Source organism: Rhinatrema bivittatum, chromosome 1 (genome assembly GCF_901001135.1).
Source record: "Rhinatrema bivittatum chromosome 1, aRhiBiv1.1, whole genome shotgun sequence".
Classification (NCBI taxonomy): Eukaryota; Metazoa; Chordata; class Amphibia; order Gymnophiona; family Rhinatrematidae; genus Rhinatrema; species Rhinatrema bivittatum.
In genome coordinates, this window is record NC_042615.1 from 149951842 (window position 1) to 149967796 (window position 15955).

General features: G+C 43.8%; 1 protein-coding gene across 1 annotated transcript in view; it reads left to right on the forward strand.

Moving 5' to 3' along the window:
* The window catches only part of GABRG1 (gamma-aminobutyric acid type A receptor gamma1 subunit), a 159459-nt gene that overhangs the window by 130962 nt on the left and 12542 nt on the right, over positions 1-15955 (forward strand). The window contains exons 6-7 of the mRNA XM_029588421.1: positions 6041-6178; positions 10967-11119. Of these exons, the coding sequence (XP_029444281.1) occupies positions 6041-6178; positions 10967-11119 (291 nt within the window). The remainder of the gene's footprint in view (positions 1-6040; positions 6179-10966; positions 11120-15955) is intronic.

Below are 15955 nucleotides of genomic sequence, written 5' to 3' on the forward strand. Positions count from 1 at the left end.
GGAATTTTGAAAGGGGATTTCTCTGTAGGTAAATACCATTTACCCACAAAGAATCTCTTAGAAAACTTCCACCTACTATGTAATAGAGATGTGATTCAGCCAAACCTTTTGGTTCGGCCTTCGTTATCGGCCCGCCGTGGGAAATTTCATTTTCCCGCGGTTCAGGCCAATTTTATTTCGGCTGACTCTGAAACGATATCCGAAACCACCCCAACCCTTCCAATTTAATTAATTACAACGGGGTAGTAAAAAAACCAACCCCAAACCCACCTCAACCCTTCAAATTTATTAATTGCAACCCCCCCCAAAACTTTCTGAAATTCCCTGGTGGTCCAGCATGGGTCCCGGGAGAAATCTCCCACTCTCGGGCCGTCGGTTGCCATTAATAAAAATAGCGCCGATGGCCTTTTGCCCTTACCATGTGACAGGGGCTATCGGTGCCATTGGCCGGCCTCTATCACATGGTAGGAGCAATGGACGGCCGGTACCATCTTAAAAAATAGTGCGGGCCATCCATTGCTCCTACCATGTGACAGGGGCCGACCTATGGCACCGATAGCCCCTGTCACATGGTAAGGGCAAAGGGCCATCGGCGCCATTTTGATTAGTGGCAGCTGACGGCCCGAGAGGGGTAGATCACTCCCGGGACCCCACTGGACCACCAGGGCTTTCGGTAAGACTTGGGAGGGGTCGGGCAAGTCTTGGGGGGTCGGAAGGGTGGGGGGTTGTAATTAATTAAATTTGAAGGGTTGGGGTGGGTTTGAAGTTTTTTTGTTTTTTTTTAATGTGCCATTTCTCTCCCCCAAAAAACAATAAGAAAACCACACAAAATTTGTGGGTTTCTTATCATTTCGTCTCTATTTCCTATTTCGTCGCAAACGAATGCACATCCCTACTATGTAATATATCTACAGCATTCAATAATTATGTATGTCACTACACATAACCAAAGCCATGCTAAAATTGACCATCATAGATAAGGGAGAGGAAATGGCTATAATTTCAAAAAGCGACATAGCAGTGATAGAACATAAGATAAAGGATACACCACTAAAGGAAGATTTAATATCATATGCATTGGGATGGATAAATGACATGTTAGAAGAGCAGACACAATGTGGAAGTTAATAAATGAAAAGTTCAGAGAGGTGGACAGGAAGAATTCATGGCTAATTCTGAAAACAAGGAACAGCATTCAATAAAGTCTTCACTAAAGTAAAAGAAATTTCCTAGCACCCAGACAGATGGATTCCGGAACAGTGGGTTATGCACCTCTACCAGCAGATGAAGATGGAGCAAAGAGTCATCACAGTATATATACTCCTGCAGTGACATCAGCCTGCCAGTATTCTCCATCTCCAGCAGATGTTGGACGTGTATTTCCCTACTGGTGATTGCTTCAAATTTTAGAGGAGAAAATATTTAATTCTCCTTTTTCTCCTGCGGTGATACCAAATTGTTCCTCCCCCAGTAGAGAATTCCTGAGGTGATTTCCGTGGTCCCTCAGATGAGTGCCTTGGTCCTGAGGCTGGTTTTCTCAGCCAGCATGGACTTAGCTGATTAAAACAGCTGAAAGGCAGCAGGTGCAGGAAGCCGAGCATGGCAGTAACAGTATATGCCCTCTCTCCTCCCTCCCCCTGCAGCTGGAGACCATCTCTATACTCAGCTGGGAAAGGCTGATCTCAGATAAGGTTAAAAAAAAAAAAGCAGAGTAGAAGGGTTGTTTGTAGGCCTTCCCCTTCCTCCGGTCTCCGTGTTCGGTGCCCGTTCTGACATTCATTCCTGCTCCCGTGGGAGGGTCAGGGACTTGGGCAGCCTGGTGGGTTGAGATGCCTGGGTGGGCTAGGACCTGCTTTAGGCTTTTTTCTGTGCGCCGCTTGGTAGGCTGCAGTGGTATTTTCACATGCTTTTTTCTGTGCATTAGGCCTCCCTCTTCAGGACCATTGGTGCATACAAGTGTGTCTGGCTGTGCATCCGGGTTGTGCGCCCAGTTTCTTTTGGGCGCGCTGCTTGTGCACACAATCTGGAACACATTGGTTGTGCTGTTAAGTGCAGTGCAGTGGAAGTGTGCCTTGTTTTGCAAGGTCTAGCCTTGGGACACCTAAATTTTTTGCACCTAAATTTTGCATGCTTAAATTTTGCAGAGTGAATTCAGCTGAACGCACACCTTCAGTCACCTGTTGAGCGTACTAATGGACTAATGGTACCTGTCGCTAAGAAACCTACCATATATACTTAAGTATAAGTCAATCTCATATATAAGTCTAGAGTGTTTTTAGACCCCCAAAAATCAAGATTTATCTGTCCCCTGTGGATAAGTCAAGGGTAAAACTTAGGGGGCTTATGAAATAGTGAAATCACGCAAGAAACAAATCGATAACTTAATGGCTGCCCTCCCTGTTTTAATCCTTCCCTCCCACCCTCATGTCAAAATTTTGTAAAAGAAAAAGACCATAAAACCAACCCCAACCATTCAAAGCCCCCCACTCTCCCAAGATTCATCCAAAGTCCGTGGTGGTCCAGCAAGGGTCCAGGAGTGATCTCCTGCTCCTGGGCTGTCAGCTGCCAGTAATTAAAATGGCGCCGGCAGCCCTTTGTCCTTTGCCCTTACCATGTGACAGGAGCTATTGGTGACATTGGCTGGCCTCTGTCATATGGAAGGAGCAATAGACGGCCCCTACTCTGTGACAGGGGCCAGCCAATAGCACCAGTAGCCCCCGTCACATAGTAAGGGCAAAGGGCATTTTGATTACTGGCAGCCAACGGCCCAGGAGCGGGAGATCATGCCCGGGCCCCCCACTGTTCCACCAGGGACTTTGGGTGAGTCTTGGGGGGGTTGGGAAGGTGAGGGGGCTGTGCACAATACCATATACTACATGTGTATAAGTCGAGCCAGCATTTTGTGCCTATTTTCTAGCACAAATTTCTCAACTTATACATGAGTATATACAGTAAGCGCCTTTCCCTCTGTGCTTCCTTTCATTTTTAAACAACCTGCACATCAGAATAATTATATTTTTGAATTTTAATTTATTTTTGTTTATTTCTATTTATTTCACCTCAGTGTCCCACTTTTGCCCAATGTTATGTCCAAGCTCTCCAAAACCTGTATGTTAAAAATATTTAATGAGTGTAAAGTGATGCTTCATACAATGCAAGGACACCAGACCTTGGTGTCTCACTCAATTTCTGTTGTGTAATCATGAGCACCACCATCCACCACATAACCCTTTAATCAATTTTTGAAAAACTTTTTTCTTTATGTTTTCAATGTTTTCTTAAAACTGAATCTTTTTATGTATCTCTATATTTTATATATCTCTATATTTTAGAAGACCTGAATTTAAAGCTTTAATGTGAAACACTGTATATAGAACAAGGGATTCAGGTCGCCAATCATTCGGGATCGGAGCATTACTTATCTTGCGTTTGTGTTACACTCAGAGTCCTCGAAACATCTTTCAGTAGAGCTTGCCCCAACAAGGCCCAGTTTCGACTGATCTTCTTCAGGAGAAGCCACTCAAGCTGTGTCTAAAACGATTTAACCATATTTCATTTTCCAAAAGGAATAAAGAGCTCGCCTAGGCGCTGCTCACTCCATTCTCCTCTTCCAAAAAATGGCGGACCCGCTCTCCCTTGTTAGCGTCCCTAATTTAAAGGGACTACCATCACATGACCTTAAACATGGCTGAATAACAAAATACCTCCTCCTCCAAGCTCACTGATAGGAGAGATGACCAATCAATCAAATCGGTCAATCCAATCGGTGCCTCAGTTCTTAATTTAAAAATCCAGTATTGTTCCCTTTGATTTAATATTGTGCCCAGATCATCCCACGTAGATTTCCTCATAACTTGTTCAATTATAGTCCATTTTAAATCATCAAAACTATAACCATGCTCTACACAATTTCATAGGGGGTTGAACCTTGGAAAGTCTGTACCCCCTAGATCCAGTGGTGAGAGAGCATCTGCATTTTCTGAAAGTGGATACGCTTGTCTGTGCCATCTCTAAGTGGAAGACTATCCCCATGGAGGGAGGAGCGGCCTTGAAGGAAGTGTACAATAGGAGGATTGAGCAAGCATTTGAAGCAGTGGCAATGACCTTGCACATAGCTTCTTGTTGTTCCCTGGTGGCTCGCTCTTGTTTGCTTATCTCTCAGGAGGTTGATGACTCTGGAGTGAATTCCAAGGCAGTTATCAAGCCAGCCAACACCTTTTTAGCAGAAGCGGGCTGTGATTTGCTCCGCACCTCAGCCAGAAGGGTGGCTTTGGTAGTAGTGGCCGTGTGGCAGTTATGGCTGAGAAATTAGTCGGCCGATGTGACCTCCAAGGCTAATCTTATGAAATTGCCCTTTAATGGCTCGCTCTTGTTTAGGAGCAAATTGATGAAAATGCTAAGTAAGTGGGATGAATCCCTGGTTCCTCAATTGCCAGAGGATAAGAAGCAGACGCCGTGTCCCTTTGGCATGAAGAATCATACCAGGGGTTCCAAGTGTTTTTGACCCTCAGAGGAGCGACCTTTCAGAGGACTCAACCTTTTAGTAGGGAGTTGCAGTAATCTATTTTCGAAAAAATGATGGCTTGAAGAACAGAGCAGTAGTCTTGGAAGTGTAGAAGGGGTCTCAGTCGTTTTAGGACTTGTAGTTTGAAAAAACAGTCTTTTGTGGTGTTATTAACAAATTTTTTTAGGTTCAGTTGGTTGTCCATGATGACACCGAGGTTTCTCACATGGGAGGAGAAGATAGGTTGTAAGGTAGGCTGATTGTTGGAGGATGCTTTGTAGTCCTCCCGGGATATGAGGAGGAGTTCAGTTTTATTGGTGTTAAGGACTAAGTTGAGGCTTGTGAGAAGGTGGTTGATGGATTGAAGGCAGTTGTTCCAGAAGCAGAGTGTTTTGTGGAGTGAGTCCTTAATCGGTATGAGAATTTGCACATCGTCGGCGTATATATAGTGAGTTAACTTTAGATTTATTAGGAGTTGGCAGAGAGGGAGAAGGTAGATGTTAAAGAGGGTTGGGGAGAGAGAGGAACCTTGGGGAACTCCCAGGGTTGAGCTGACCAGGTGGGATTCCTTGTTGTTGATTTTGACCTTGTAGAAACTGTTGCAAAGGAAGGACTTGAACCAACTGAGTGCGGTGCCCTTGATGCCTATGTCAGCTAGTCGCTCCATGAGAATTGAATGATTCACCGTGTCGAAGGCAGCTGATAAGTCGAGGAGAGCAAGGAGGCAAGGTTGTTTTTTCTCTAGATTCAGGAGAATGGTGTCTGAGAGGGAAGTTAAAAGGGCTTCCGTATTTAGAGACTTGCGGAAGCTGAATTGGGCTGGAGCGAGGATTTTATTTTCATCCAGATTGATTTCATTATATCATTTGTGCACACATATCCAGCTAAATTCCAACTTATCTGGCTAAGTAACACCTTTGCCAGTATTTAGATGAACAAATTTGAACATGTAGTGCTTTCTTTTTTTACACTTATCCAGCTATCTTACATACACGGTTAAGTCCAAAAGCATTGCTTAGACAGGCAAGAGGCTCTTTTGAGACTTATCTAGCTAAGTGCCACTTTTCAGCTGGATAAATCTGAACTTATCCAGATAAGTGCTGCTACTTTTCTGGATAAGACCAAACTTGCGCGGCTCATGATTTTTATATACACAAGCATGTGTGCATGCATAGGTACTCATATTTTGTAACCAGTCCATATCATATCTATTCAGGTTATAAAATACAGTTGTAAATTTGCATGTGCCCATATACACACATAAATTGGTGCACATGAGCAGTTTTGATAAGTTATTCTCTATGGGTAGACTTACATACATTCAGAACATACAAGTTTATCAGCATATCAGATGTGCAATTTTTTAAAAGACCATTTCCATGGGCAAAACACTGTTTTACCCTCTTTGAGGTTAAGATTTGACTAAACCAGGTAGACTATGTTGATGCTGTTTTTTGATCCATCTACTCCATTTATATTCCCAAATCTGTAGTGAGCTTTGTTGTGAATTAAACCTTTTATTCTGATTTCTTTTAGATGGATATCCTAAAAATGAGATTGAATATAAATGGAAAAAAAAATCTGTTAAAGTAGCAGATCAGAAATACTGGAGATTGTATCAATTTGCTTTTGTAGGATTACGGAATACCACGGGAATTTCACACACATTATCAGGTAAGGAAAAAGCTGACATTTTTCCCTGGTTTTATCTATTCATTAGACTGTAGGCTTCCATAGTACAATTCAGTTTATAAGGAAGATAATTTATGTATTTCTTCCACAGATTTAATTATGAAAGTCACTTGAGTCATTTTTTTCAAGAGGTTTATGGGGTGGTAGGCAAACTTGATGATAGCAATCATTTGATCATCAAATATAAGATAAAACAAGTGTAATGATTTGAAATAAAGATTAACATTACTGAATAATTAAGCCAAATGTCAAAGGATAGGAATTGAAAATTAACACAATTATTTGTTACAACCAAGATTTTTTAAATGCCAGAATGTGCTAAATTACAAATGACTTCAGAGTTCTCTTAAATGTTTCTTATCACAAAAAATACTTTTAACAAGATAAAGTAAGATCTGAGATTGATCTACATAGTAGGAGAATGAAAACAAGCCTGTGATAGAAAAAGGGGTATGTTTTGTGGTAATGGGCAGTTTATTGCAATTTGTGCTAACACCTATGTGAAGAGCTAAGTTACTGCAATTGGACTGTGTTTGTGAGGGAGAGAGAGGGAGAGAGAGAGAGAACCTTGCTGTAATGCCCTCACCCTAGATAGGTATTTATATCTCTGTGGGAGGCCCACCTAGTAACTCGAGGTGAGATTTAGGTATTAGTGTAGGGGTTAGGGGCAACTTTGACATTCAAAGTGAGACGTACGAACAGAACAGTGCTCTCTTGTGAAGATTTGATGACCCTTGGAGTGAGGAAACTCACCCAAAGATAAGATTTGTGCAGTGTTCTCTCAACCTAGTTTGATGTTACCCAGGTAGAGAGTTCATCAAGCTAGGTTGAGAAAACACTGCACAAATATTATCTTTGAGTGAGTTTCCTCACTCCGAGGGTCATCAAATCTTCACAAGAGAGCACTGTTCTGTTCGTACGTCTCACTTTGAATGTCGAAGTGGCCCCTAACCCCTACACTAATACCTAAACCTCACCTCGAGTTACTAAGTGGGCCTCCCATAGAGATATAAATACCTATCTAGGGTGAGGGCATTATGGTTATTTTTGCTCTCTCTCTCTTGCTCTCTCTCTCTCTCTCTCTCTCTGGATAGCTATACAAAAATGCCTTCTAGCATTTTGATAAATGACCCTATATGTTTCCAATTAAATGGAGAATCATGGGAAGAATTTATTCTAGAAGAATATTTTACCCACATTGCGAGTTTCATCTTCATGTTTCACAATTGGGTGAATTTTCAAAGAGTTATATGGGGGTTGCTTACATAAAATGGTGTATATAGCATGTATGCATGTACTATCTGCTATTTTATAAACCCCAAGCATACATGTGTACTTGCAGTATCAAGCATATATATTAATGGAAATTGGCTTTCTAAAGGCATTCTGGGAAGGGTTCAAAAGGATGCATAGAAAAGGGAATTTTGTAAGAGAGATGTGCGTATATATTACCAAACTTGTCTGAACACTTTCGCACCTGCTAATTGACTCATGCAGTTAACATTGGACTTGTTTTTTGTTTGCAGTTTTGGGTGGGATGTGAAAATGAACTAGAGGTAACCTACAGAGCGCAACAGTTATAACCCTAAACAATTTGCTGGGCAGAGTGAATGTATAATTTGAGTCTTTATCTGCCATAAAATGGTGCCGGTCATCCAGGGGTTAGGGGCCACCCAATGGCACCGGTAGCTCCTGTCACATGGTAAGGCCAAAGGCTGCCGGCACCATTTTGATTACTGGTAGCTAATGGTCCAGGAGCGAGAAATCGCTCCTGGGCCCCCTGCTGGACCACCAGGGGCTCTGGGTGAGTCTTGGGTGGGGGTTGGAAGGGTTGGGACTTTATATTTAATGAAATTGGAAGGGTTGAAGTGGGTTTTGGAGTTTTGTTTTTTTTGCAAACAACATTTTTCTGAAAAAACAATTCTGATCTGGGAGTGGTCCAAAATGGCCACCAATACAAAAACAAAACGGGCATGGAAAAAAAACTATGCACACCTCTAGCAGCAGCCACCAGAAGAGCACCAGTTGCTTCCACCCCTTGGCTCATCCCTCCAACTGGATATGAACCTAATACTCTTCAGCCTGATGCCATGGGACCAAGCTGCCTGGTCCCTGCCTGTCTCCAGCATACCTATTTCCAAGCTAGCTGCAACATACACCCAGCCTGTTCAGGCTACCATCCTAGATATGCCAGTTTTGACCCACAGAATGCCTCAGGAAAGGCAGCAGCACAGGATCAGCCTGTCCATGAAATACTTGACCTCATCAAGAGGAAGCATGGGGTCCACCTGCTCTTAGCAGCCCTTATGCAGAGTCTTACAACCATAGCAATCTGCATCAACAATTTGACATTTACCATCACTCAGCTAACTCAAATATTGCCAGAGCCTCAACCTCTGCCATCTACATCCTCCCAGGAGTCAACTCCATGCAGCAGTCCCCGGCACTAGGGATAGGCAGGGGTAGGCCATCCAAAGCTATGCCACCCCTAATCAGACAAAAGCCAAGTCGAGGAAAAGGGCCATGAGGCACCCAAGTTGTTAAGATGATAAAGGGTAACAAATTTCAGTCAAAGATATCTTGTCCAAACAAGCCAGGCCCATCCTCACTACAAAGCTCCTGTGCCAGCTAGTTGGAAAAAGACTGCTGGACCCATGCTCACTACAGAGTTCCTTGCCAGTTAAGTGGAAGAAGACTGCTGGGCTCATCCTCATTCCAGAGTTCCTGTGCCAGCTAGATGGAAGAAGACTACAGGGTTCCTGTGCCGGCTTGCTGATGGGAATGCTCTACAGTCTGCCTGTGTTGTCCTGCTGCTTGCTTGTTAAGCCCTCCTCTTTGCTCTGCCTGTAGTCCTGCCTCCTTGATGCGGTCTCTTATCACCTGGTGCTGCTGCTAGTGGCTCATCTCAACCTGCTGCTGTCGCCATGCTGGTGTCTCATCTCATCTTATCCTGCTGCTACCTCCATACTGGTGCCTCATCTCCTGGTTCTCTTGCCTCCATGCTGAACTCTCCAGTCCTGGAGCTCATGTTGAATACACTCAGCTATTTTAAACTTAGCCAGATAAGTTTATCTGGCTAATTTTAGGACTGCTCTTAGCCAAATAATGCTGAAAACTGGTATTTTTTCCAGCTAACTTTCTGCTTGATTCACTAAGTAGTAACATTTAAACAGCCATGTGCGCACATATGTATGCATATATGCCCGCTTGCGCCAATGGACATGGCTATTTTATGACATATGTGCATATATGCTCATATGGTATAAAATAGACTGTACATGCTTACATGTGCTTACAATTTTATATAAATGTGTGCATGTGAGCAAATGCCGCCTTTACTGCCTAAGTGGGGAGATTTTAGTAGATATGCATGCTGACACAATTACCAGTTTCCCCAGTTCATTCCCAGTTCACAGGTAAAGAATAGGACTTCCTAACCCCCCAATTAACTAGCCTATCTTTTACTCTTTTAGCCCCAACCCTTAAAACTCCACTAACCTCTTTAGTTTTGTTTCAAGATTTACACTCCATTGAAAAGCAGCAGTAGTTAGCCAGTAGGGGATCCTGGCGTGCGCCAGTGCGTAAATACTTATGCACATATTTCATTGAGAAATCTAGCTAGGAACACCCATGCCCCGCCTAAACCATGCCCATGATCCCCCCTTTCTGCAAAAAAAAGTTTGTGTGCATAAGGGAGCTAAGCATGTACTCGTGTGCTTTTTAAAATCTGCACGCATGCCGGTCTAACTTCGGCATGTATCTCCTGGCTTTGGCATGCATACGGCTTTTAAAATTTGTTTTTAGGGCTTTTCTCCCATTTTGTGTCTACAGGAAAATACCTTGATGAATCAGGTCCTTAGCCAGATAACCCATCACACCCAGGACTTATCAGGCTGACTGTTTAGCAGGTTTAAAATTTAACTGGTTAAGTCCAAGGCTGTCAGATAGATGGAATTTTTAAATTCCAGCATTTGTCCAGCTGAATGCCAAACTTAGGCCTGGATTTATCAAAATGTGATAGCAAAAAGGGTGTGGGTTATGCTAATAGACAGTTTAGCACAATTTGCCTATGTGAAAAACTAAGTTAGCACAAATTGTGATCATATTTTCAGACTTTGATGAGAGAGAGAGAGAGAGAGAGATTATAATGTTGTCTCCCTAGATAGGTATTTGTATCCCTATGGGAGGCCCACCTAGTAACTCAAGGTGAGGTTTAGGTATTAGTGTAGGGGATTAGAGGCCACTTTGAAATTCAACGTGAGACTTACGAACAGAACAGAGGTCTCTTGTGAAGATTTGATGATCTTTGGAGTGAGGAAACTTACTCCAAGATGATATTTGTGCAAGGTTCTCTCAACCTAGCTTGATGGACACTCTACCTGGGTAACATCAAGCTAGGTGGAGAGAACATTGCACAAATCTCACGGCTTAACGCTACTGAAAAAGGTGTAGTTAAAATTGGCGTTAAGTCTGTGTGATAGCACTTCGCAGACTGGCAAACCCAGCCCACTCCTGCCCCTAACTCCTCCTCTTTTTCGTATTTGCATCGCACCATACGATATGGTGCTATCGCATGCGTTAACGGGGCTTTTTGCATGTGATAAGCCCTTAACACATGCAAAAACACCTTAGTGCATTTTGATAAATGACCCCCTTAGCCAGACAAACATTCTGAATATGAACCTCTTAATGAATGCTTTGCAAAAAAATGATTGTTTCTAAATCCTTTATTTTATTACAGATCTGTAATACTCTGGTTTTGTCTTATAGGGGATTATATCATCATGACAATCTTCTTTGATCTAAGCAGACGTATGGGATACTTTACTATTCAGACATACATTCCTTGCATTCTGACAGTTGTTCTTTCCTGGGTGTCTTTCTGGATTAATAAAGATGCAGTGCCTGCAAGGACATCTTTAGGTACAAACTAGTTTAAATCATAAATCTAATTTGTAGATCTTTCATTGCATGTTTTATTTGAAGACTTGAATAATAAAAACATCTCTAATTCTGGCAAGGTCATTTAAAAAAATAGGTGCAATAAGGCTTTCCCATTGGCTCAGCGACAATGCTATGCACTGTTATACAGGAGACCTGAGTGTTTTGTTCCTCAAGATGGTTAAGATTAGGGCTGTTGCTGAGGTGAAAGCTAGAGATCCAATTTTGGGTCCATGTTAGGTTCCAGAAGGAGCTGCAGTTTATGGCCCCCAAGGCAGAGCTGTCGTTGCTATAGCTAGGTTGAGTTGGGGTAAGGGAGAGATATAAAATAGAAGGGAAAATAGGTAGTTCAAATGAAGGCTTATCACGCTATAGCCCAACATTATCAGTTCCCATTGAGCTGGATTTCTAAAGGAGCAATTGGAAACTGCTAGGTAAAAAAGAAATATATAATTCCCTAGCGTGTAGCCAGATGGACTCAGGACCAGTGGGTTATGTGTTTTTCTGCTAGCAGATGGGAGACGGAGTCAGATTTCAAAGCTGACGTCACTCTAGATATACCCCTGCAGTAACCTCAGCCCTTCAGTATCTCTCCGGCTCCTAGCAGTTGCGGACACTATCCCACACACTAGAATAGTGTTAAGAATTACAGCAAGAAGAAAAAGAAACAAAATTTACAATAATAAGATCGAGCTCCGCTTTCCTGCGGTGAAACCTAAGGGTCCCTTCCCCAGTTGAGAATACCTGAGGTGATTCTGATATCCCTCAGAGGTGTGCCTTGGTCCGGTAGCCGGTTCCCGGTGTGGACTTAGCCCCCAGAGTGGCTGAAAGGCAGCAAATGCATATCGGAGCGCAGCGGTGAAGGCAGAGCTTTCTCCCCCTCAGCTGGAGACCATCCTGGCACACAATTGGTAAGCGCCGAAACCAGGTAAGCAGAAAACCTTAAATTCAGGTCTCCGAGGCTCGAATTGTCGTACTGATTCTGTTTTTCCTTCCGGCAAGGTAAAAAGGAAGCACTGGTGGGTTGAGCTGCCCTGGTTGGGTTAGGCCCCGACCTGGTGCAGGGGTCCAAGTGGAGAACCTCGGGGGCGCCATCTTATGCATGGGGGGCGTCAGCTCCATCTTCCCTTCTCGACCAGCGGTACACGCGGGGCAGGCCAGGCGGCCAATGCACACACCGCGCTCATTGAAGCTCATTACCTGTGCGCCTAGACATAGAGGCTATGGCACCGGTGTCAAAGAAGGCCAGAAGGCACTCTCTTTGCACTGCCTGCCACATAAGAGCAACGCAGCCTGAATTAGAGTCCTGCCTGTGTCAGCATTGCGAAGAAGCTCAAGGGGAACCAAAGTCTTGTCCCTCTCTGTCAGGGTATGGGTCTGGAACTGCTACAGATGATAGCTCCCCGGATCTATGCATCTCTGAGATGGCTTCTCCACAAGAGGGCACCTCAAGGGCCCCTACTTCGACTCCCCCTGGGATTAACATGCACCCAGGGACCTTCTCCTGGTTAGAATTTTTCCAAGAGCTGCAAGCCTTTGTTCAGGCGCAATCAGCCCCGGCTGCACCCCGGGCTCAACCCCTGCTGAAAGCACAAGATCCTCCCGGCCCTGCTCAGATGCCTCGAGACAAGCCTCACCTAATCAAGAATCTCCCTGACAAGGACCCAGACACCTCAGATAATGATGGCGGATCCCTGGAAGAAGGAGAAATCCCTCCAGGCCTGGAACCATACCAAACCATACTTTGCTTCTTCCACAAAGATGAATTACCAGCCCTTGTTTCCCAGACTCTGAAGACTCTGGGTATTCCAGGCATGGATCCTATGGCAGAACCAAAGAAGAACCCCATCCTGGTGTCCCTTCATAAAGCCTCATGTTACTTCCCAATGATAGAAGCCATACAGGAACTGATTGACCTGGAGTGGGATGCCCCAGAGGCCATCTTCAAAGGGGGTCGGGCCCTGGAAGCCCTATACTCTCTGGAACCAGCGACCAAGGAACGCCTGCGTTTCCCAAAAGTAGACGCCATGGTCTGATTCATCTCAAAGCGAACAACCATTCCCATTGAGGGAGGGGCTGCATTGAAAGATACTCAGGATAGATGATTGGAATCCATTCTTAAGCAGGCCTTCGACGTAACAGCAATGACACTGCAGATTGCTTCCTGCTGTGCACTGGTGGCACGTTCCTGCTTGCTCCTCTCTCGAGAGGCAAATAACTCTGGAACGTATACCGATGAGACAATTGAACCTGCAGCAGCCTTCCTGATGGACGCAAGCTCAGATCTGGTGTGTACCTGAGCCAGAGGCGTAGCCTCGGTAGTGGCAGGCAGACGACAACTATGGCTACGGAATTGGTCTGCTGATGCGACCTCTAAAGCGAATCTCACAAGAATGCCCTTTAAAGGATCGCTCTTGTTCAGAAGTGAATTGGAGAAGTTAGTCAGCAAATGGGGCAAATCCCCAGTGCCTCAGCTATCAGAAGACAGGAGTAAAAGATCTCAGTGCCCCTCCCCCAGAAGAACCAAGGGCAGAGGCTTGCAACGCTTTAGACCCTACAGGAACTCGCAGTTCCAGATACCTCGTCCCTCCGGAAGGTCCCAGCCCTTTTGGAACTGACAGACCAAGAGAGGAACAGGCCCGGGGGCAGGCTCCAGCCATGCTCCCCAATGAGAATGGGCTGTCTCATCCAGAGGAAGAGGAAATAGGGGGTCAACTTGCCCTTTTCTACCAAAGATGGGTCGAGATCATGTCAGACAAATGGGTACTAAACATCATTCGAGAAGGTTACTCTCTGGAGTTCCGCAGCGTCCCTCAAGACAAATTTATGATGTCACCCTGCCACTCCCACACCAAGAGAATGGCAGTGGAAGTCACTCTGACAAGACTACTCAGTCTAAAGGCAATAACTCCGGTTGCCACGCTATTCCATCTATTTTATCATTTCCAAGCAGGAAGGATCATTCCAACCCATCTTGGATCTCAAGAACGTCAACCGTCATCTGCGGATACTACACTTTCGCATGGAGACTCTTCGCTCCGTGATAATGGCAGTACAACCAGGAGAGTTTCTAACCTCCCTGGACCTCTTCGAAGCCTACCTTCACATTCCAGACCATCAAGATCACCAGCGTTTTCTACGCTTTGTGATACTGGGTCACAATTACCAGTTCCGAGCGCTATCTTTCGGCCTGGCAACCGCCCCCAGAACATTCTCTAATAAAGTGGATCAGAGGTTGAGAATAGCGGAAGAGAGTGCAGGGGATGGACTGGTGGGGAAAGACAGAGTGTAGGGGCCTCTGGGGAATTTCAGTAGGTTTCAACTAGTACTATATTACAATTCTTGTATGAAGTCAGTGTCTTCTATAATTATTCTTATAAATTAATGAACAACTTTTTAGCTTATTTTTAAAGTTATGTGAATTTAATTTTTTAAAAGTTATAGTAGGGAGTGGAGTCAAGATGCAGCATGAGAAGCTGTAACTCTAAAATATCTGCTGATTAACTGTTGGTATGCTGGATAAAAGAAAAGGGAAAGTCAGAGTTTTTACCTCTGAAATGAGACTCTCTCACATTGTCAACAGAGGATTTATTGTTTTATAGCCTGTGAAAATGTACAGGAGGGTTCTTTGGTCCCTGTTTTTTATTTCAATGAAGGAGCATTGGAATTGTCTGGAGAAGAAGCATCTCTAAGCCTTCTGAATCAACGGATTCTGCTGCTGAAGAGATGTGCTTTGAATCAGGAGGCTGAGCTTGAGCTGACCAATGATGCCAGCAATTCAGAAGACATAGGGGGAGCCAGTTCTTGATGTTCTCCATGTGAGGAGGGAGCAACAACAGGAAATGGTGCCAATATCCAGCTCTTGTATGGGGACCATGCTGAGTAGATTAAGCACAAGGAGGGAAGACCTATATTCTCCCAGAGATTAAGGGAAAGTCAATATGACTCCAAGTTTAAAGACAGCTCTCTGGGCGAGTTCTATCCCCTGCCTGCTAAGCTCCTGTTGTAACCTTTGAGTTTGTGGTCACTGTTTATTAAATTAGATGCTATTTTAACTAAATGTTCCTCTGAAAAAAACATATATAGCATAGTAACCTAGTAATGATGGCAGAAAAGGACCAAATGCTGGGCAAGCTTATGGTAGCAACTGCTACCTTTGCAGGTTACTCCCTTATTTCTCTTAAGGCTAGTAACTATCACTCTGTGCAGTTATCCCCAAACCTTATGATACTCATAAAATTTCAGCTAGTAACATTTTTTTACTGGATGATGAGCTTTCTTCAAAATTTAGACAGCGTTGCTTGACTTGCTTTACCTATGGTCTTGGCCATAGAAGCAGTCCTGTGCTTTTCCTTTAAGTCTGTGTATCAGTACCTCTGACCATAGAAGTTTCTTGGCTTCTAAAACAGAAATGCTGACTCATGGGCAGGGTTTCTTTTCCTGATGGAACAGATAGAAAAGATTAAGAAAATGGAAGAATATTTCAAGGAAATTAGAGCTGTAAATGCTGCAATAAGACATGATAAAGAGGTTATCTGTTGAAAATCATATTAGGATTTGAATATGCAGTTATTGAATTTCCCTAAAGTTCCTGGCAGATTCCTCGGGATATCTTGTTTAAAAATTGCCACAGAACTTTTGAGGTCTTTTTTTGGATGTTCAAATATTCTCTAATTTCAGTTCTGTGATAGACAGGTATTATGCTTACTTGATCCATTTTTCCAGGTTATTCCATGCCAAGATTCATTTTTTCTCCTATTTTATTTACTCCAGCCCCCTCCCCCCCCCCCCCAGCTCTGATGGACTTATATAATGAGA